This window comes from Vespa mandarinia, chromosome 4 (genome assembly GCF_050613455.1).
Source record: "Vespa mandarinia isolate Hongniang chromosome 4, ASM5061345v1, whole genome shotgun sequence".
Taxonomy (NCBI): Eukaryota; Metazoa; Arthropoda; class Insecta; order Hymenoptera; family Vespidae; genus Vespa; species Vespa mandarinia.
The window spans coordinates 154,483-176,932 of NC_140813.1; the positions used below are offsets into that span (position 1 = coordinate 154,483).

The window sequence follows — 22,450 nt, forward strand, 5'->3', positions numbered from 1 at the left end:
TATTTACATATAATAATAGTAATAATATAATAATAATGATGATTGTAACAATCAAATATGGAGATACCTTTCGTATTATAACGTGTATATGCGCGCATATCTATGCGACGAGTATAGTGCGCGTGTAAATATATATATAATTGTATATATACATATATATATATATATATATATATATATATATACATATATACATATATACATATATACATATATATATATATATGAGTCTTGGTAAATGCAGTATATCATGTATGTACGTATCATGCTGGTCACGTTGCAAGTGGATTAGTCGAGGCTCGGCGATCGCGATGGAAAAGGAAAAGAAAAAAATATGGAGCGAGGAAATTGAAAAATTGAAACACTTGGTCGATCCGCACACTTGAAAACGAAGATATTACTATTTCCTTTCTGTCGTCTATTTATTTTCTCTCGTCCTTCGTACTTTGGATCCAACGACAATTTCTCGAAACTCGTAAGGATCGGGCTCGAGAATATCGGAATTCGTGGATTCGGAGAAATAGAATTGATAATACAAGTGCGACAAAGTTTCATCAAATCAAATGGGCAGCATCTCCCGAGAATTTTTCCTTCGCGAGCGGAAGTGACCGCTCGACCGGAATCGCCAGATTTGTACGTAATAGCTCGTTCGAAAGTTATACGTTCGAAAGTTATTCTCTTTCATAAAGTTACGATAGTACTCTTCGCGCTTCTCTTTCGTTTTTTACATTTTTTACCTTACGAACGAGCATATCGTACGAGGCGCTACGATCGATTCTATCAAGTATAACCAATGGGAACTAAATAACGATAAAATGCGGAAGGCTAGCTAGTAAAAATGCAACAGCTCGTCTAACAACTACGAGAGAACTAACGCCATTGGTTATATACTATATATATACGTATGTATATATATATATATATATATATATATATATGTATATGCGCGTGTGCGTGTACGTGTCACTAGGGCACATACGCAAAGACGAGAGAGAGAGAGAGAGAGAGAGAGAGGGAGAGAGAGAGAAAGCAAGGGCGACAGGCAAGGCTTCTCCTCTTCGTTCTTTTCGTTTCTTCTCCAGTTCGATTCGGAATAAATGAAAACGAATAAAAAGGACGATGCTCTTTCTCTCTCTTTCGATCCCGTCGCACTCGCTCTCTATGCTTTTTCCCTCTTCGAAGATATGTCTTTTTTATTTCTTTTTACAAAATGCTGCGCTTCATTAGGGATGCCACATTCCATTTACATTGACGAAGCTTTCGAAAAAATGTCCTTCTTTCTCTTTCTCGTTCCCTCACTCTTGGCGCACGCACACAGACAGAGAAAACACGCAAACAGCCAAGCACACGCGCAAACGTACGATCTTTCTGTCTCTCCCTCTCTTTCTCGCTACCTTTCGTACTTTCGTGTAAACTCCGACACTCTTAAAAATACAAAATGTCTTATCCTCCTAGCCTTTGTAAAATCCAAGAGTATATATCATTAGGTAATATAATTGTTAAAAAATAGTATAATAATTTAGTTTCAACGTTCGATCGATCGTGCATTTTACAAAGGCGAAATTCTATAGAAATATAAATGATTGAAATACGTAAAAACGTATGTCGTAAGATGCGATGGCAACGCTCTCTTAAAGACGAAAGAAATTGCGCTTAGCCGGATTACCAGCTGTCGTTATAGTCGTCGAAAAGTCGTCGAAATCGATCCAAGAATTAAGAGTTAAGAGGCTAACGCGTAAGAGGAAACGAAATGTTTCTCTATAGTTAGGTAGAGAACGATCGAGCGGGAAGATAAGGGCGGACCGGTTGCACGAGAATTTAATTAATCTCCCCACCATCCGAGAGAACTTCCTGAGAGAGAGAGAGAGAGAGAGAGAGAGAGAGAGAGGCGGAACGTGGAAGTGGACCACTTTGCGTTCAATATTCGCTTTGGTGATTGGTCGTTAGGAGTACGGACGTACCCTGCTTTCGGACTTCCTGTTCGAGACAGTCGCGCGTCGCTCCGACGGAAGCTTATTCGAGCATTACTCGGCTATTTAATCTACGGCTAATAAGTATGATTGCCTTTTCTAAACTTCCGATTTGCTTAATCTTCTCTAGTTTTGCTGCCCCGAGGGAGATACGATAAAAGGGATTTCGACGCTACGATCAAACTAAACTTGGGATGGTTTTACGTCGTTTATCAAACGGACGTCCTCGTCCCCGTGGGACGCCATTTCGCGCGAGAAAATCGAGTTCGACCTAGAGGGAGGGAGGAACAGACGGAGGAAGAGAAAGAGCACGGTAGATCATTTTCCTACACTCGCCCGAGATTAAATTCGTCCACCGAACGGTAGAAGACGCAATAATAATAATAATAATAATAATAATAATAATAATAATAATAATAATAATAATAATAATAATAATAATAATAATAATCGTAAGCTAAAGCGAAGAGAAGACGAATTTAGAAAGTGAGCTTTGCACGATTTGTTACAAGTTTTCTCTCGACAGGAAGGAATAGAAAAGGAGAGAGAGAGAGGGGGAGAGCAGGGCTGGTCGCGTGAGTGGCACGATTACAACTGCAAACGAACGATCAAAATAATAAGAGGCGCGTTTAAGAGTTACAAGCAAATATTACTTTCGTGACTATTCATAATCCAAGGCGATTTGTCCTATCGTCGGGCCGCACTCGGCTTTTTCCACTGTGTGCTCTAGTGGAATACTACCAGAACGTAACGCGTGATCGAACGAGAGGAAAATCTGAAAAAAAAGTAGCGATCGCGCAGGATCGATAGGGAAAAATTCAAAAGACCGCGAATCGATCGGCAAGGACGAGACCTCGCTTCTACCGCGTCCGAGTAAACCAACCGAACTCTCGTTGATGAAGTACACTCGTGTGTACTTGACGCAAAGACGCTGAGTATGCAGGCTCACCGGATGCCGCCTGTCGGCACGATCTATTACTGCGGGATCTTATCCAGACCTCTGTCATCCATATTGAAAGCTATTTACATAACGTTTCCCCGGCACTATGCGAAACCCCCTTTCGTTCTCCCTTCGATCTTCTCTTACTCGCCGCCGTCGTTGGCCGTCGTTGGACGTACCTAACAGCTACCCACACTCTATATATCGCTTTTACCCAACTACCGATTTTTAAAAAAGCTCGACTATCGAGCGACGAGAGCGTTGCCAGCGCGCTGAAAAAAAAAGGAGAATGAGCAGCAAGGAGGTGCAGGGCCGCGAGCTTTTTCCTTTCTCTCTTCCTAATGGGAGAGACTTTGAGATCGAAGAATGAAAAACTTGGGTCGCGGCGCTGCACCTTTTTATCAAAACGTCGATCGATCATCTCTAATCGCCAGCGATCCAAAAGGAGAATAAAGCGCCGACTTTGAAGAAAACATCTCCAAAGTCGAGCGTGTGAAACGTGTCTGTACGAAAATGAGAGTAATCGCTTTGTGAGAGGGTAAAGAGATTGATCGATCGATCGATCGATCGATCGACCGACGTCGTCGCCGCCGCCGCCGCCGCTGCCGCTGCCGCGAGTTCTCCTCTTGATAAACAACAAACGATAGAATTAAATGTCCGAGGACGGGTTGAAAGGGGTGGCTCGCAGCCTATAGATCGACGTGAGCTTACCTTGCTTCCTCTCTCGTTAAAAATGATTTCCACGTCGAGGATCGGGCCGAATTGCTGAAACATACACGTAGTAGAAGAAGAAGAGGAAGAAGATGAAGAAGAAGAAGAAACAAAGAAAAGTAGGAATAATAAGGGGAAAGGTAGGAGGAAGGGGGGAAGGACGTTTAACTCGAACACTCACCCCGAACATCGCCCTTAAATCGGGGTCTCGGAAACGAAAGGGTATATTGCTGACGTGTAGGCGCTTAGGCTGGCCCTTGAGATCCGTGGCCTGCGTCACGGTAGCCGGTGTTGTCGCGCCTGAGGTCACCGGTACGAGAGATCCAGCTTCGACGGCTCCCTCCGGGCTCGTCTCATTTCCTCCCTGAGTGGTAGCGGCTTGTTGTCCACCTCCGCTCGCGGCCGCCGCAGCCGCCGCAGCCACCGCCGCCTGAAACACCTCCGACTATTCGGAGATAAACGTACTCCTCTTTTATCGGCTCTTGGATCGGTGGTCCCCGGCGATCCCTAAATCGCACCATCGATCTTATTTACTATTATTGCATTTGTGCCGACGTAATAATAATACGCGCCGAACGGAACAAGTTATTAACTCTTCTTACGTTCGAGCAAAGTCAGATTTGGCGAACGTATGTTGTACGGCTATAAGTGTATTGTACGTCGTCGAGCTTATCGCGCTAGGACTACCATAACGAGCGTAACACGCGCTCCGACTAGTTTAGGGTTAGGCCGCAAGCCGCCGTTCAAGAGAATATCAAACGACGAGTTTGCGTATAACGTTTGCGATAATATCTAAAATCCCATTCGGATATATGCTCGGTAGAGTACTATAACACGATAGATAACTATATACGTAGATTATTATCGTACGGAAGGAACGTAATAAACTGTAGGAACGCGGCTAGTTGTGATGTGAGAGAGGAAGGCGACGCGAGAGCGTGCTTCGTTGAACGAAAGAGCAAAACCTAAGAGTATATAATTTTTAAAAGGGCCAAGCCTCCTAGGCTAGGAGCGATATCGTTCGACTCGGACTACCGCATATGTCATTTCGAAAGCTGCTCGTAAAGAAACTGGTGTCGTACAAATACCGGGGAATCGAGGGACATCCTTTACCATTACGTACGTTGGGCATACGTGCGAGGAATAATGCGAATGATAAAGACACGCCGTGTATTCGTGTCGAGCTATATAGATGATTCGAACGAGCTATATAGAGGCTTTCTCGAAGCTCGTCGAACGGTAAATTCATTTTTCGTTCGTCGGATAGAGGCAGAGTAAATGTAATTAAGTAAGGAATAGAAGCTATCATCGTCGTTGCCGCTTATCGCGTCGTTCGGCATACTTTCTCCAATCTCATTGAAAAATCTCCTCGATGGGTCTCGATTGGTTGAAGGGAGAGGGAAAGCGAGTCGATACTCACGATCGCTTGCTGATCGACGCCGTTCGGCGGCGGAGGTGGGCTGAAACTGGCTGCCGTTGGTGCCCCCGGTGCCGAAGGATGGGGTCCGCTTGTCGGTGCCGATACCTGGGCTCCACTCGGTGGTGCCTGCTGGCCCGCTCCGCTGTTGTCCTCCTTCACCGGCACAGGCGGGGGTGGTTTCACCTCGCCCGCCGCCCCGGCCGCCCCAACGACGCCCGCGACACCGTTTACCGGTGGTGGGAAGACACCCCCACCGTACGGCGCAGCCATTCCTGTCTGCACCATGTGCTGCAATCGACAAATTTCTCGATTAAAACGTTTATTATTGTTCTTTTGATTACGGCGTTAGGATAACGCCAAAGGATCACGATTAGTAGAATCTACTCGCGTAAGATCGTCTTACGCCGTGACCGTCACTCAAGACACGAGACTTTTGGCGAGCTTCCATTGGCGAGCTTACGTTAGAGCTCACGCCTAACAACGAATAAATATCGACGTTTTTTTTTTCTTTTCCTCTTCTTCTTCTTCTTCTTCTTCTTCTTCTTCTTCTTCTTCTTCTTCTTCTCCTTCTTCTTCCACGAGTAGTACGAGAGAAACGCCATATACCAGAAAATCTTTCACAAAGATATCTGAAAAGGTCCGACCTTTCGCTTTCTCTCTAAATTTCTTTAGGTACACATGTACGACCGCGCCCCGTCGTTCGTCGTTTCTCTTCTCTCGTTTGCAAATAATTCTCGTACATCGACGTCGACGATCTCGGCTCTTTTCACTTTGCGCTTCTCCCTCGGGAAAGAAGCGTTACGATCGTGCCTGGAAAATCGCTCTTTAAATAGACGCTCTAGCAGGGAAGTACTCGTTGGAATAAATTAGTCGCGATAAATCACCGTAAGGTCGCGAGCTTCCGTGACTTTTTTCTCTCTCTCTCCCTCACATTTGCGTATCTCGCGCGTATATAGCTTTGTACTATCCTTTTAATTCTCTCTCTCTCTCTCTCTCTCTCTCTCTCTCTCTCTCTCTCTCGTTATGATCGAAGGTGTATATAGCACGAGGAAATAGAAGAGCAATTTGTTACTTTTGTCAAATGTTCTCGCAGCGCGCGACTACTTTCAGACGTGGATTAACAAGAAGCACGTTCGCCTAAACGAGATTAGAAGGACGACGGACACATATCGTTCGTCTTATATTATCACCGGCTATCCGCTTGGTCGCACACAGAAGAGAAACCGCAGACATTTGCGAGTATGCAAATTGGCATAGAAGGCAAATAAATTTAGAGGGTGTGCTCGGTGCGTTTCGTCGTGACGAGTGAAAAAGGAAGAAAGAGACGAACGTTCCATTTGCAGGGAGCAGCGATGATTTTCGCGTTGCCGTTGTCCCTGCAGCATCCGTGTGCGTCGCGGAATTAAATAATTGAGATGGTTAGCACGCATACGTCACCCTTTCATGCACGCACTGTGCGCGTGTGTGCGCGTCCGCGCGTCACATGAAAAACGATTGGAAAGACGAAATACGCGATGGCACATTTGCGATTGATCGAGTGCCATCGAAAACTCATTTCGTCGTTTACCATATAGTCGATCGCTCGTAATCGTCGATAAATTATTCTAGAATTCACGAGTGAAAACAATTTACGAGGAACGTTAACGATCTCGCGCATCCTCCTCCTTGTAATCGGTCTAACGTTGTAGATTTTATTGAAGCGGCCGAACGGGAAGAGCGGATGGTTCGAAAGATTAACAACGGCCACGCTAGTTTTGAATATCTCGGAGCATCTGGCACGCGATAAAACTCGGCGCTTTCGCGGCGGAGCGAACGATACAAAGGTCGTACGCGACTTTTATCCTTGACTTTCCGCGAATGTACACATATTCTTTTTTATTTCCTCTCGTTGCCTCGCGACAGAATGAACAATTCGATCTTAGATACGCGACTTTATCGGGGAACGTAAAAAAAAAAAAGAAGATAATGGCGTTTGCGAGAAAAAAGAGAAGGTATATATATATATATATATATATATATATCACCGACTCGTTTTCTTGAACAAAGGAGAAGGGGATCGAATAATACGAAATGGTATCAATGGATGGCTCGCTGCCAATGAGTGCCAGCAGAGTCAATGACGACGAATCCTCCTCCATTCGTAGCTGGATCGCCGCCGAGGAACTATGCAGAGGATACGCTTTCCGAGTTTTCGTCAACGTTGATTATTATCCGTTCTATCTCGATTGGAAGATCCAACGCACGTCGGAGAATCAACGGCCGAGCGGGAGAATTCAAAAAAACGATCGAATTCAAACGGGAATGAAGAAAATCCATGTTGATCCGCTTATTAAAGTAGCGCCGCTTTCAGCGACCCGATTACATTTATTATTCATCATGCTTTGGTTGTTCTACGCAGCATTTATTCGTACCTGTCCGACAACGGATACTCGCTTCGGCGGAACCGAATATCTCGGTTCGAGTCGAATCGAGCGAGAAGGAGCTATTCAATTTTTTTTTCTTCATCTTTTCTTCCTCTTTTACGAATCCTTTTACGAATCCCTCGGAGCGTGGACGTTCTTTCGAGTATTTACGGGGTTAAGAGGAACAAAAAAAGAAAAGTCCGCCCACACGAAAAGCCGTGTAAAAATAGACGCAAAGATATCTAATTATTTCTTCCCGGCGGAAGGCTAGATAATTTTTCTTTTTCTTTTCTCTTCGACTAAGGTAAGAGAAAAGAAAGTATAAGTGGGCGGAGGGTAAAAAGAAGCAAAACCGCCGTATCGAAAATCGTCGAGAAATTAATTTGACGTAAATTGGTCTTATCTTACGAGGCTGTGCCTCAATTCAACCGTTCCAACGGAAAGGGAATTTTGCGAAACGGTACCAACGATAATTCACCCGATTACGCGAATAGCCTAGTCGTTTAACGATCCTCTCGGCCACGAACGATTATCGCAATTTCGTCGTCGAGATCCTCATAAATTCACTCGGTAAAAAGAAAAAAGACACGACGACGACGACGACGACGACGACGACGACGACGACGACGGTTTCCTTCCGGGGCGAGGGAGAGCGCGCACGAGAGAAGAAACGTCGACGTAATAAGAGATTTTGAAGCCGAGCCAACGGAAAAACCGACAACTATTAATAACTCTCCTAATATGAAATCATTCGATCTTAATCACGGTCTCTCACGGAGAAAGACTCGCACGGACCGAGTTTTCCCAATAGAATTTAAAGGAAATTAATATTGTCGGCTCTAAGGGAAAGCGAACGATTTATCGAGATCGAACGAGGAGCGAACGGTCTTCTTTTAGCTCCTTATTACTTATGACGAATCTGAGCAATTTTTGTTCCCGTCCCGTATATGCCCTTTTTTTTACTTTTCGTCCGTCTCTCCCATTGCTAAAGAAGAGAAAGGCTCTTTGAAAACGATTCGAGACATCAGCTTACCCGGTTCGAGTCCCGTCGCCCCGTTAGCTCCCCCTTATTACGAAGGGATTACCCTCGTCCAGCAGCCCTCCATCGCAGGATCATTACTCTCGCTTCTACGGGCGTCTAATCGCTCCGGCTCTTTCTTATCTTTTCGCTTTTCCCGTAAAATAATAATAATAATAATAATAATAATAATAATAATAATAATAATAATAATAATATATAAAGAGAATTTAAAGCGTTACAGTCCAACGCTCTTGTTCCTTCTAACCGACTGCGCTCACGCGCGGATAGAAAGAAGAGCCCCGAAGTTTTATTTGTCCAAAGGCTCCTTTTCGCAGGACCGTTAGTACGAAGCGGTGGAACGAAGGGATCGTAGACGGATTTTGGCACGGAGCCATCCTCTCGGGCACAAAGGCCCACGCTACTCGAACCGTTTCTGCCTGCCTGCGAGGGGTCATAAAGGCTGCTGCCTTCTTTCCCCCTACCAATTCGTACTATCCGAGCTACTCTATAGCGACCGTAACCTCCAAAACGTGCATCATCCTTCGAAGCATCCGAGAAATTCTTTCCTAGTCGAATTTGGATGCTTCGTTGCGCGCGTCTCGTCGACTTTCACTACACCAACCTTGTCTACAGCCGATCGAAACCGATCTTGCGGTTTGCCCTGAAAAACCGCAGCCTGTCATTCGGTCGGTCGAATCGAGATATGAAATATTACTCGTTCCGTCCTATCGCCTCTATACGCGTATACGCATCGTAGAGATATATATCTATCTATTTGCGTAGACGAGGCTTGATACCTTACAATTTGCAAAACCTTACGATCAAAGGAAAACGCTTTGACGACGCGACTTCTAGGCGGCTTCTAAGCTGGGAAAAAAAAAGAAAGTAATACGCGCGCACGATCGCGTTCCTTCTCTAGATGGTATACACCACGGAGACGCCTACCGTCTAGCGGCCACGACGCGCTAGCCGCCATGGATTAATGTGTGTAGACTCGCGATGCGTGTCGTGACGTCACTTCCGGCCAATCAAAAACCATCAACGCTACGATCGCGACGGCAGCATCGAGCCCCGTTGTTGGCGGCTAGCCGGCGACATCGACATCGACATCGACACCAACGTCGACGTCGACGTCGACGTCGACGATAATGATGATCGCGCTAACGTTCACCATAGCGACGCGTTCATTCGTCGAATTTCCATTCTTCGAGGCTTCATTGCGTCGTTACGTTATACCAGAGAAAAATAAATATTAGAAAATTCTCGTTTGACGTTTTAAATGTTCTTAAAAATAATGAAGACCGCCGTCCTATCGAAATTTATCGAAAGTACAAAAACAATCTCAGTCGTGCGGGCTTAATCGGTCTACCATTACAGATCGTTGAAGAGAAAAAGAAATTAGTTAAAATAAAAAGACCTAGTGTCGAGGCAGATCCGAGCGCTTCTGACGTCGTTACACCCAATTAGTTTCGTTAACGGCCTTCAGGAATTATTGAGTACGAACGATGCGCTAAGAGTTTTCTGTTTTTCTGACTGGGAAAGATGTAGACGCGATCCAGACGCAACCACAAAAGGGGAGATAGACAAAAGCATCGGGGGAAAAAAGAAAAAGAATTGGAAAGAAGTCGAACATGGTAGAGAAGAGAATGCCAGGAGGCTCTCTCTCTCTCTCTCTCTCTCTCTCTTTCTACTCGAGACGTCGAGCATGGCAGTCGTCGACGACAAAAGTTTGAATTATTCATAGACGACGCGCGGCTTCCGATTGGTCCTTAGTTCAGGAGAAATTCATCGCGCGCATGCGCCCCGCTCGAAGCATTTTAATGACTTACGCTTATTCCGTGCGCGTGGCGTGGATCGAGGCGATCCCGCATATGAGACAAAAAAATCGTGCAAATCTGTTGAAAGATATGATCGACGATCAGTGGAAACGGCATCTATCGCTAATGAAATCTTTTCAATGGAGGGCTCTCTCTCTCTCTCTCTCTCTCTCTCTCTCTCTCTCTCTCTCTCTCTCTCTCTTTCTGTCTTTGCGCGTAGCAAATCGAAAATTGTTTCCGCCCGCAGGCAGATGGTACGAAGCGAGGGGAGAGATGAAGAAAAGTTTCGTTCGAAAGAGATCCGTAGGTGGTAGAGTTGCGCGTTTCGAGCGAGGAAATTGGAGCCGCGCGTTTTCCCACAGCGCCACGAACCAGCCGCGCAATGAGATTCGAGCGAAGCTTCGATTACACGAAACGATCTCGAAATCGATCTCTACCGAGTCGGACCCGATTTCTGATTTCGCACCGACCCGAGACGCTTTGAAAAAAAATCAATGCTTCCTTCGTTTAGCTTTTACTCGCGTCCCAATGAAATTCGAGTAAATCGTGGTCGTATCGATTTCAAAAAGAGAAATAAAGTAAAAGAAAAAGAAAAAAATGAGGGGGAGAGGGAAAGAAAAGCTGCGTCCATGGAAAAAAAATCGAATATACGATCGCGTTATCTTCATCCTCTTTGTTCTCCTATAATTTCGACGATTTCAAAGGTTCCAAATGGTAAAAACCTCGTTGTCGTTTCTTTTCTTTCCGATAGGAGGAGGCACGCGGGCAAGAGATAAGAGAGGACTGTAAGCTAAGAAGACTACACAAAGCCACGAAACGATTTTATCAATGAACCTTTGAGTCGAGGCTCGTTGATATAATCGCCGATGCCAGAGCGAGAGAAAGAGAGAGGTGCGCGCGGGCGCGTGTATACGTGCGTTTACGTCGCCGACAGCTATTCGGAATGCGCGCTGTCGAGAAGAGAGCGTGCAAACCATGCACCGGGTGTGTCGTCGTCGTCGTCGTCGTTACGACGTAGTACGTGCATGACAATTTCTTCGAAGGTACGTGCAACCACGCGAGACGCTATCTCCGGAGCAGTCTCGTCTTAGACGAGCGTCTAAACGAAACAACTTTTATAATTGATATCTTCAAAATGGACAATAACGTCACCCATTAAAACATTCGCCTTCTCGTCTTTAGGAAAGAGGTCGATCGATGTTTTACACGTACGACGAGCCCCGTTAATAACGTCGATCGATAGCATTAACCGAAATATTGAAAGATTCGAGACGTCCCTCTCTCCGCCAGTCGATTAATAATAATAACGCGATCCATGCTGATGTACTCGGACCACGGAAATCCGCGTTCTTTGGTTATTTCAAATTTCGATGTAGTGTAACTCATTCCCGTATTGTCGATGTTCCAGCGAGATAAGACGAATTAGTGAAAATCATCGATCCGATAAAAATCCGTTTTGGGAAAACAAAGAGAGCTTCTTCGCGCTACGACGATGATAAAAACATTCTTGGCTCGAGATTAGGTGGTCTTCTTGCCCAAATAGCTCGATCGGCGTTTAACGCGGCGTTATCTAGCGTCGTCGCCTCTTTTATCGCTTCGCGTGATCGCGACGAGGAATATAACACACGAAGTCGACACGAAGTCGAACTTTCTTTCGTAATTCCGTACGGGCGTTGTTCGGCTTCGAAGAAGCTCTTCGAGACGCGATTCGTCGATATATTTTTCTCCTTTATCTCAAGCGGGAGCAAAGGATCGCGCGGCGTCTATACCTACCAACTACCTACACACGTACTCGTCGTCTACGATCGTAAATAACATTTAATATCAGTAAATCTTAGTGGCCATTCGGCTCCGAATAGACACGTAACGCAGACGTATTTTTGAAAGACGTCGATTTCCCGAATGATCGAAAGAAAAAATTGTGGAGAGAGAAAGTACGCGCTTGCAGCGGAGATAACCTTTGAAACGACCCCGCCTCGTGTTATCGTCGACCGTTATCGACGTCAGACTTCGCTTTTTTAAAACGTTCTCTCACCCCCGTGCTCCGCTCTCGATAGAAATAATACGATTCCGAGAGGGGAGTCGAGAGAGAGAGAGAGAGAGGATCGATACTAGGAAGCAGGCTCGGAGGAGAGAAGAAAAGTGCGCGTTCACGCGCTCCGAAGGAAAATAATAGAAGGATCCCGTCATTTTTCTCGGCTCTTAACACGATCTTCGATAGAAGAAAAGTTCCTCGGCGTGCAAGGATATCACGTAGAAAAGTAAAGATTTGATTTCGAGGAAAGGTGGTGGTGGCGACGGCGGCGGCCGAGTCGAGTAGGAGAGCCAAGCCCAGGGAAAGAGGGTGCGCGCCAGGGACGGATGCGTGGGTGGTCCTGGATATGACTCTGAGAGAAGCTGCGACTAGCCCGGTCCGATCGATATCTGCACCGCAGTGCCGCGGCGCCCTCGACTACGTAGAGCAGTACCGACTCTGCTCCGAGATAATCTTCTTCTTCTTCTTCTTCTTCTTCTTCTTCTTCTTCTTCTTCTTCTTCTTCTTCTTCTTCTCGAGAAGTTCTAAGAAGAACTGCTGGTACCAGCACGCGAGAGGAGAAGCCAATGAAAATAAAGGACCGACGAAAAGGAACGTATCGTCGATATTGCCGAACCACCGAAAGGACACACCATCACGTCGACTTGTTTCGAGTCGAACCAAGGGAAAAGGAATTTGCCCGTTTCGCTCCATCCTCCCATCTTTCTCTCTGACTCAACTATGACTCATTCACATCTATTTACGAGCGAGCTCTACAAATATTTACGTAGGTGGTAGACTCGTATTCCTCAAGACTCCTGCTACTTTGTTAAGCGCGGCCGAATTTACGCGTACGCAACCCCTTACATATAGTTTGCACTTTATGGAAAAAGAGAGAAAATTTTTCCTTCTTAATCCGTAAAGAGATACTCCCCTCCCGCGCGAAAAGAAGAGTCGTTCGTTGTCTTTCTTAAATACTACTTGAAAATCAGGCCGAGACGTTTGGTCTCTCTCGCCTCGGAAAAGTACGGAAGCAGCGCAGAGAGAGAGAGAGGGAGAGAGGGAGAGAGAGAGAAAGAGAGAGAGAGAGGGCCGCAAAAGAACGTTCGTTTATCGCGCGAGACGAGACAAAGAGCTTGGTATTTTCTAAAGAGAGTTCATTGACAGTCGTCAAACAGAAGGGGAAGCGCGATCTCGAAGGCTCGAACAAAAGCCTCCCGCAATCGTTATCTCGGCACTTATCGCACAAACAGCTGTTCGATGGAGCTCTACCATGAAAAGGATCTTTGACGTATCGCAACGTTGGCCCGGAACTAATTCCAATGAACGGACGAAAAAATAGCCGTGGTAAAAGTATCAGCCGCTATCGAATCTGCGCGTAGAAAAATCGATCCGGATCGGCGGCAGCGCGCGGGAAGAACTCGTAAGAGGGCTTCGAGGGTGACGGGGAGGAAAGGAGACCGATTTACGATGCGACTTACGATCCGTACTTTGACGTTCGCGTGCGAGCTAGAGCATAAATATGGACGTAAATAGGAAGATGCGGTTGAACGAGGAGGATGAGAAATATCGAGCGAGCGATCGTTAAGAGAGAGAGAGAGAGAGAGAGAGAGAGAGAGAGAGAGAGAGAGAGAGAGAGAGAGAGAGAGAGAGACGTTCGTTACGCAACCACGGCCAAGATTGTCGAGGATCGATCTCGCAGTCGTTCCAAGAAATGAAAACTCGGTCCGATCGATCGATCGATCGATCCTATAACCAGGGGGTTGTTAGTCAAAACGACGAGCTAAGCCTTATTTTATTTTCAAGGAGAAATTTTGTCGATTCCTCCGAAAATTCTTGCTACTGTATATTCCGTTAAGGGCACGACCGAGCATCTTTTCTAAAATAAACGACAATACGTAGAAAGGGAAAAATATCGGGATCTCCAAGGGCTTAGAGAAGCAAGAAGAGGCGGACAAAAACAAACAAGGAAGAACCCCGTCGCGTCGTTGCTGCCAATTCTAAGAGAGAAAGCACGTTCGTTGCACGCTCGCTGCGCTCTCTTCCTGCGCTCTCTCGCTGCACCGACCGACCGACCGACCGACCGACCGACCGACCGACAAAATTTCATACGACCGAACCAGTTTGGCCCGATTCAGGTAGTCGCTCCGCTATTTGAATAGCCGCGTCGTCCTCGAACGAATTAGAAATTCTTACGATGAGAAAATGTTATACGTTTCGTCGAGGATTAAGCGCTTAACAAGATTTCCAAACATTTTTTCGCGCACTGATCAAAGACAATTTATGCGATCAAAGTGACCGAGTCAATTAATTATTTACTCCTCCCGTCTTTACTTTTCTCATCGATCGTTATACCCATATTTTTGTCTTTTGCCTCCTTTTTTGACGTCGAACCTCAAACGTCCTCTACTTACGCGTGGGACACGCGGGTTCTTCTTCATCGTCTTCTTCCTTTTCTTTTTACGTGCATCTTAATATCTTAGGCCAATAATGAGACGACCCAAAACGTCGATGATAAACTTTTTATCGCGACTGCCGGAACTACGTCGGACGAAAAAAATTACATTTTTATTATTCCTATAACGTCCGGCGTATTTTTCGATCGGCTCTCGACGTTCTCGAAAAGCGTGCATTATCTATCTGGAAGGAGCACGTTCCAAGAAGCAGATCTTTTTCTCTCCCCCTCTTTCCGTGTTCGTGCTACGAAGAAAGATCTCTCTATTCCTTAAATAAACTCTCGTGGAATTCACGATGCGTCCTATAGCCTCGAAGGCATGCTAGTCGCCGAGGCGTCCCTCTGTCCGCGACCACGAAAGCGAGACTATCGCTCTCCCCTCCCCCATCTATGGCCTGCACGTCTCTCTCTCTCTCTCTCTCTCTCTCTCTCTCTCTCTCTCTTTCTAGATCGCCTGCTTTTAACCTCTAACGAGACCCCTTTGTTGGGAAAAAGGATACGTCTTTTGCTCGTCGATGAAACGAAATGCATGTGTTTACCAATGCTAACGCGTAAATATATCAAGTCAATGAAATAAACAAAGAGAGAAAATAAAAACAAACTCGAACGAATTAAAAAGAAGATATACACGCGACGATGGAACAATGTGCATTCATTTTTTACAAAGTCGTTTATTTTTCTCTTTTTCTTTTCTCATTTCCGCTAATAAACTCGAAAGAAAAAGTAAAATGCGATTCGACCGTGGAATACGACTTGTACGCTCGAAGCGCCATCTATCGAACCGACGCCTTGCGAGGAGAGAGCACGTCGCGCCGAGAGGCCGGCGCTCTCTCTTTCTCTCTCTCTCTCTCTCTCTCTCTCTCTCTCTCTCTCTCTCTCTCTCTCTTTCTCTCGGTCTCGCAATGTCTCTCTATAATCCATCCAGCGTCTATCGACGCAAAGTGAGACGTAGGATTAAAAGCTGAAGTGAAAAATTTGATCGATTCGAAGGTGAAAAAGAAGGGAAGGAAAAAAGATAATGATCAGCTCACTTACAGGGTAGTACATCCCTTGCGGAGGAAGGAAGAACGCCCCAGAGCCCCACAGTTTGAGGCCGTTTTGCTCCACCGTTGTGCGAAAAAAAATCCGTCACTGGTTACCTCCGGCCCTCCGTCTCCCGTTCTCACCCACCTTCCACTTTCCTCTCTCTTTTACTCTCGATCAGTTTCTATCAATTACTTTTTCTCGAATCGCTTTGCGGATCTCTCCTCTTCCTCCAGCACCTCCACGAGAAAGCGTAGCCACGTAAATGGCAAGAATCTTTTTTCGCCGTAAATCTTGTTATGGGTTTGCCTTGCGAAAAATAACACCACAACACTCTAAAGTATCTCGGCCGAGAGAACGACACGGCGGCGTCGTCGAGAGACAAAGTGCGATGCGCTCTCTCTTTCCTCCCCCTCTCTCGCTCTCTCTCTCTCTCTCTCTCTCACTCCCTCTCTCTCTCTCTCCCTCTCTCTCTCTCGCTCCAAACTCTCGCGCACGCACTGGGGCGCGCGCGCGCGCGCCAAGGCGATTTCTCGAACGCACCAACAACCGCGTACGGCCGAGAAGGAATCGACGACGAAGATGAACGCGCGATCCGCTTTGTAAATGATCGAGAAACGCTGCCAACGATTCCTTTCTTCTTCCTCGTCTTGATTCGTCAAATTTGTGCTCTCTCTCTCTCTCTCTCTTACTCGTTTTTACTCGCTATCGCTCGTCCGTACAAACTCGTCAACGACCGTCACCGTGCGTGGTGGCTCTACGACTGACTCTCTCGCGCATCCATTCGTCGCCATCGATGCGCTTAGCGCCACCTACTTCTACCATCTATTGACTATCGCACCGCCTATCGTCAGCCAAACGAACCTGCCAACGCGCTTCTATCCGCGTTACGAATATACCTGGTGTTCGATGAATTCGCGATATTCGATAGGTATAGCGATGATTGTACCGTATCGATGTGTTAGGGATTATATCGAAACGAATTTCATGAGATTCTTCGTTTCCAACCTTTTCCCATAAATTTTCGATACGAATATGAAAATGAAGCGGTTTTTTTTTAAAAGAGTGTCGCGTGAAATTAAAAAGTTTAACACGTTCGAGAGAGACAGAGAAAGGGTGAAAAACGAGCGACTACTAAAAAATAAATATCAAAGGTATCTCGAAAAGTTAATCGATACGATCGCGATACATTCTCCAGTTTGAGAATCGTTAACGACGCAACTCGGGGTGCACCGTGTATTTTTAGAAGCACGGCTATACCGGACGGATCCTTGTACGTCGGAGCTTGCAGCTGCGACGCACATGCGCCCGCTCTCGCCGGCAAACCCTACGCGTCGTGCGCTACGTGCACCTCGTGCGCGCGACGCCATTTCGAATCCTGTCTTCTCCTCGCTCGCACCGTTCTGACACTATAAATGTTTTATGCCCCCTACTTCGGCCTCGAGGGTCAAAGAGAGAGAGAGAGAGAGAGAGAGAGAGAGAGAGAGAGAGAGAGAGAGAAAGGGCCGAGCGGGGAGGATCAATTTATCGACCGTCAGAGGAGAGAGATACAAACTCCTTCAACTTGGATGCTGCGATCGACCGTCTTTTCGTCTCAACCTGATCTATCCGCATTCGTTGATGTATTATTTAAACCATTGTTTCTATGCCCTCCTCTCTCATCAAAAATAGAATTAATTTTATATCGTTGCTGCGAGATCGATCTCGAAGGCTTCTGAACCTGAGCTGGAGAGAGAAAAAGAATCAACTTATATCCTCCGAATGTTAAAATATTTATATAAACGGATCGAAATATATAGAATTAGAATTGATCTTTGTAAATACTCGTCAGCTTTGAATAAACGTCGATTACGCTTTGAAGATATACGTAACATTCCTCCGACCACGAAGCATCGATAAAGTTGTTAACGCAACTTGAAAGCTCCTTCTCTCTTCCCCCTGCCTTCAACGAGGGGGAAATACTAAAGTGGCGTCTCCATGACAACTACGAGGGAGTATCGGAGTCGAGTGCAGAATCAACTACCGATCTCTGACACCACTGAAAACTGTCGTCTAGTTTTCTGCTCGGAACGAAAAATAATCTTTCGATTTTAATATCTCGTAGAGTTGTGTACGAAAGGATACCTTCCAAGTAAAGAGAGAAGAATGAGAGTTTTTATTCCGATCGACGTCACGAGAATGAAATATATATACATGCAATATATATATATATACACGCTCTATATATATACATATACATATATATATATATATATATATATATATATATGCATAAATGTATATGTAGGTATATTGGGGGATGCGAGAGAAGTACGATTTTATTCCGAGTAAAGTTAAAGGTTGCGTCCCGAGGCGCGATAGAAATAAAGTACGAACGAGTGGCACTCGATGACGAGAGCTGCCGCCTGGATTCTCGAAAGTCCGTTCTCTCTTCGGCTTCGGCCCGAAAGAAGAAACGCGTACTAAATATATCCTCGAGCACGATCGTAATTTTCACCGACTCTTTCTCTCTCTTCTCTCTCTCTCTCTCTCTCTCTCTCTCTCTCTCTCTCGCACACACTCGCTCTCTCCGTCTTTCGTCACCAATCCGACTAGTACCTTCGAAAGTGTCTTCTTCGTATATCGATATTTCCTATAAACTTAATAGTTTATTCAAATTAAAAAGATATTAACAACCATAAATGGTGCAAGTATCGTACGCGAGAGTTACTAGTGTAACGAGTAACACTCTGAATGGTATTTAATAAGCATCTTAAAATAGGAGGAATAGCCTGCCATCTTTCCGTTTGGTGTCTTCGAAGAGATTACGCCACGTCATGCGTTTTTTTTTTTCTTTTTTTTTACCAACCATATCCAAAGTTTGTCTATTTCTCTAAGGATACGTATACAGTGTACAGCCTCCAGAGGAGAGACTTTACACGCGCATAAACATTTCGTCGTCGATTTTAAACGTGGCTCGAACGTGCTCTAAACTTTCGACTTCCGCGCGCGCGCGCGTCTTTCGCGCGTTTCTCTCTTCTATAAACACGAAAGAGAAATCTTTCGATCTCTTTGAGAAATTCTTAGAAGCGTATTCCTTTAATTTTCCAATCGCAAAAACATCATCTTCTTAGAACGCTACAAATTTCGACTCTCTTCGATGTTATTTCAATGACACACTATTACGATCATTCTATTTATTACTATCGATAGCGTATCTATGATAAATAAAAGCACAGATATCTGCATAAGCGACGGAGGAACTTGTCCGAGGTGCAAAGAGAAAACTGCTGTATCGACGTAGACGATACCGACTAACGATACACGCGCATTTGTAGTTGATCAGTACAATTAATAATGATATAAGATGACATTTATAGGGTGCCTCTCTGATCCAACGCTTTCACGTTTCGTAAAAGATAATCTCTAGTATTAAAGAATTTTATCATTTTATTATTCATTCGAACGTTGATAAGACAGAACACCAGATGTCGCCGATAAGGTAGGAATTCTATCGATCTTCCTCTCGTCGTCTACGTACGTTCTTTCTTTTCAAGCGACTTCTAATTTCTATATACAACGAATTCGATCGAATTAGATCGAAATTTTGTTCAAACGTACAGGATACCGATGTATGATCGACACCGACGTGAGATGGTGCTAACGTCTTTTAATTTACAGATGATTAAAACGAATGAAAGAAAAAAAAAGGCAACGTAAAAGAAAATGGCCTCTTTACAGTTTACACGAGTTTTACAAATTTTTAAAAGCTCTTTTACATGAGCGAAATGAATCGATGAAAGATTCGTTCGATCGTGTCGAATCGATATAGAAAGAAAAAGGAAACTCTTCGGAAAGGCTTCGTATCATGCGTATGTAATGCAATGAAAAGTAAAGGAGGATCGGTGGTCGTACGTAGTGACAACGTAACATTTGATCGAAGAATCGACCTTTATAATACGTTCGAATTGCTAATTTTGCGATATTTATCGTACCAATCCTCAAGTAGCCGAGGGCGCCGCTGCTATTCGTTACGATGAATGTCGAAATGACGATCGGGACGTTTCTTTCTTTCAAGTAGATGAAACAAACCTACCCATATTTCCCAATTTAGCTGCTCCCATTCATAGTTGAGGCAAAAGTTGATTCTTATATTACGCAAATGTACTCTTCGAAGGTTCTCTTCGATGAATTTTCTGCTGCGAGCATCGATGATACGACGAGACGAACGCATGGCGCTAGAAAACGGTCCTACGAATCACTTTCGAACGTATTTTTTAGGCGCGCTTCGTAGAACGTCCGACGGTGCTGGCATCTCGCGATTGCAAGTTTTCTCCTTACGAAGAGAATCGACGTCGATAATTCTACCTACGGCATAATAGATTTATCTGCTTCGTCGATCGATGTCGCTGCTAGCTTCGTCTCGAAAAAAAGAAAGAAAAGAAAATTCAACGGAAACGTCGTCAAATCAAGTATCGAATTAATATCGTAAAATATTCAATCACTTTTAAGTAGAACCATGGCCGGTGAGCGCTTATTCGTCCAAAATAATAATGTTTATTCGGACTTTTATCGGTATCGTCGAATAAATCGCGCTAGACTTGATCGCACATTACAACTTTGAAATTGGATTGGCCTCGAGCGCGCTGCAAATTTACGATCAAACGTGCACGAATACGAGTGCGTTACGCGAATATGTTGCACGGAGAGAAACGAAAGTTATTCTCATTATTTTCCCTTTGAATAAATAAAACCGTCATATCGCGTAGCGAGTGTTTCGGCAGGCTGGCGCCGGGGGATGGGGAGTGGGAGAGGAGAGGAGAGAGAGAGAGAGAGAGAGAGAGAGAGAGAGAGAAAGAGCATTGCGCAGCAATAGAAAACCACCAAGCATTTTTTTCTTTTTCATTAAATTCCTTCGTTACGGCACTTGCGTTTTCGCGGCTACCGCATAAATTCTTGCATGAAAACGCCATGCAAATGTAAGTATAGAATAAAAGTTCATTGTACCTGGACCCAGTTTTGCCGATTTTTCGACGCTTCTCTTTACGTTCGAGCTTCGAGCGGAACGACGAATTTATCAATCGACGAACGCCTAAAAAGAATGACGTCTATCTTTTCTAATCGCACCGTATTAATTCAGTTTCTTCCTCGCGAAACTCGATCTTTTCACGACATATTTTCGCCATACTTCGCAGAGGGATTCCGTTTCAATTCGAAAGAAATATCGCGAATCGTTCGATGGGCAAAAGGGAAAATGTTATTATGATTCCATTTCATCCGTTCACTTCCGTTCGGGTTCTTGCGGGGATCATTGAAACATCCCACGTTATTAATTCTGTCGTTTGCGTTAAAAGAGTAGAGAAGAGAAGAGAAGAGAAGATTTTTCAGCGAGTTCTCAATGCATTTCCCAGGGGTTTATTCTCTCTTTCTCTCCCACTCGAGTTCTTCCAGACTCTTTATTTTCGCCCTTTCGCACCGGATATATCCCGCCGCATATCCACGATTCTAATTCAATAGCACGATTTTCTCTGAGGAAATCTTTAACCATGGAATAGCGCGTCATACATGCGCAGGACAGGTACATACGCGTAACCTAACCGAGCAGGCTCTGGAAAAACTTTAAACTTCAAACTTCAAACGACAAGCGATAAGCAGAAGAATATGGAAAGAAATAAAACAGAAATGCGTTTGTCTTCTCTCGAAAGAGGAGACAAACGAATTCTCGTGCGATATTAGGTGGTACATCGGTGATACAGGAGAACTCCTTAGCTATATACGGAATTGAGAATAATGCGTAAAGTCCGTACTAAATAAGACACGCGTATATAGGTACGCTACGTGCATATACATATGTATATATCGCCTATACCTACGTATATCGGTATTCGAGCCGCTCGGCTCGAATGTCTGCGGTAAAAACCGTGGGATGAATTATGCATGACGTCGTAAAATATCAACGCATTATCGTCCGGTTTATATCGGAGATAGGAAAAATTCAAGAAAACTCACGAAACTTGTGTCTTCTCTTACAAATCGAAGCTCTTTCTTTCTCTCTCTTTTTTTCCTCTTTTGGCCGCTCTCTTTGGACTCTCCGAAGACGTTTCTTCGAAATGAATGAAATGAAAGTGTGGCTTCCGCGTAAGTATCTTTCCGGCCGCGGCGCTGCTAATTTCATTAAATTAAATCGCGGCCTCGTGCAGGAGGATCGATACGAAGGCGTTCCTTGGCGGTCCGAAAAATATTCCGAAAATGTTAATATTCCGCGAGAAGCGAGATTACGACTCAGGCGCGGCTTTTTCGATGAGAATAATCGAACGACCACTCTGTTTCCATGGGAAATTTTCGGTCCTCGTTTGATAGATGAAACTACTTCTTGCCAAGTTTTTAAAGGATCCAGAGAAGAGCATTATTTTTCGGTAATACTTTCCCTAGCGGGAAACGTAAGAGGATCGAGTCTTCCATTGCAGTCGTTCTGGATTCGATGCTTCTTACAGATGCTACCTCGCTACCTTCCTACTCTTTTACCTTTTTCCTTCTCGATTACACTCTCATCCTTTTAGCCTCCTCGAGAGAAACTCGGCAAACTCGAATTTCTACTCGTTGATTCGTCCTCGTCAATGTTCCCCGATGCATCGAAATCCATTTAATGGAGTTTGAGGTTCATTTTATTTCGAAGCGAAAGAGAGACTAATCTTTTT

General features: G+C 44.9%; 1 protein-coding gene across 14 annotated transcripts in view; it reads right to left on the reverse strand.

Annotated features, from left to right (window-relative positions):
• LOC118447168 (RNA binding protein fox-1 homolog 2) overlaps positions 1-22,450 on the reverse strand; it is an 80,418-nt gene that overhangs the window by 34,740 nt on the left and 23,228 nt on the right. For 2 of the 14 annotated variants that reach the window (XM_085656628.1, XM_085656627.1), the window contains exons 1-4: positions 14,710-14,924; positions 5,042-5,329; positions 3,803-4,066; positions 3,622-3,675 (exon numbers count right to left, since the gene is read on the reverse strand). In XM_085656628.1, the coding sequence (XP_085512754.1) occupies positions 3,622-3,675; positions 3,803-4,066; positions 5,042-5,329; positions 14,710-14,736 (633 nt within the window). In that variant the 5' untranslated portion in view covers positions 14,737-14,924. Of the gene's footprint in view, positions 1-234; positions 3,536-3,621; positions 3,676-3,802; positions 4,067-5,041; positions 5,330-14,709; positions 15,066-15,785; positions 16,731-22,450 lie in introns of those variants that run through there. The other 12 variants (XM_085656625.1, XM_085656624.1, XM_085656633.1 and 9 more) reach the window with 11 other exon arrangements.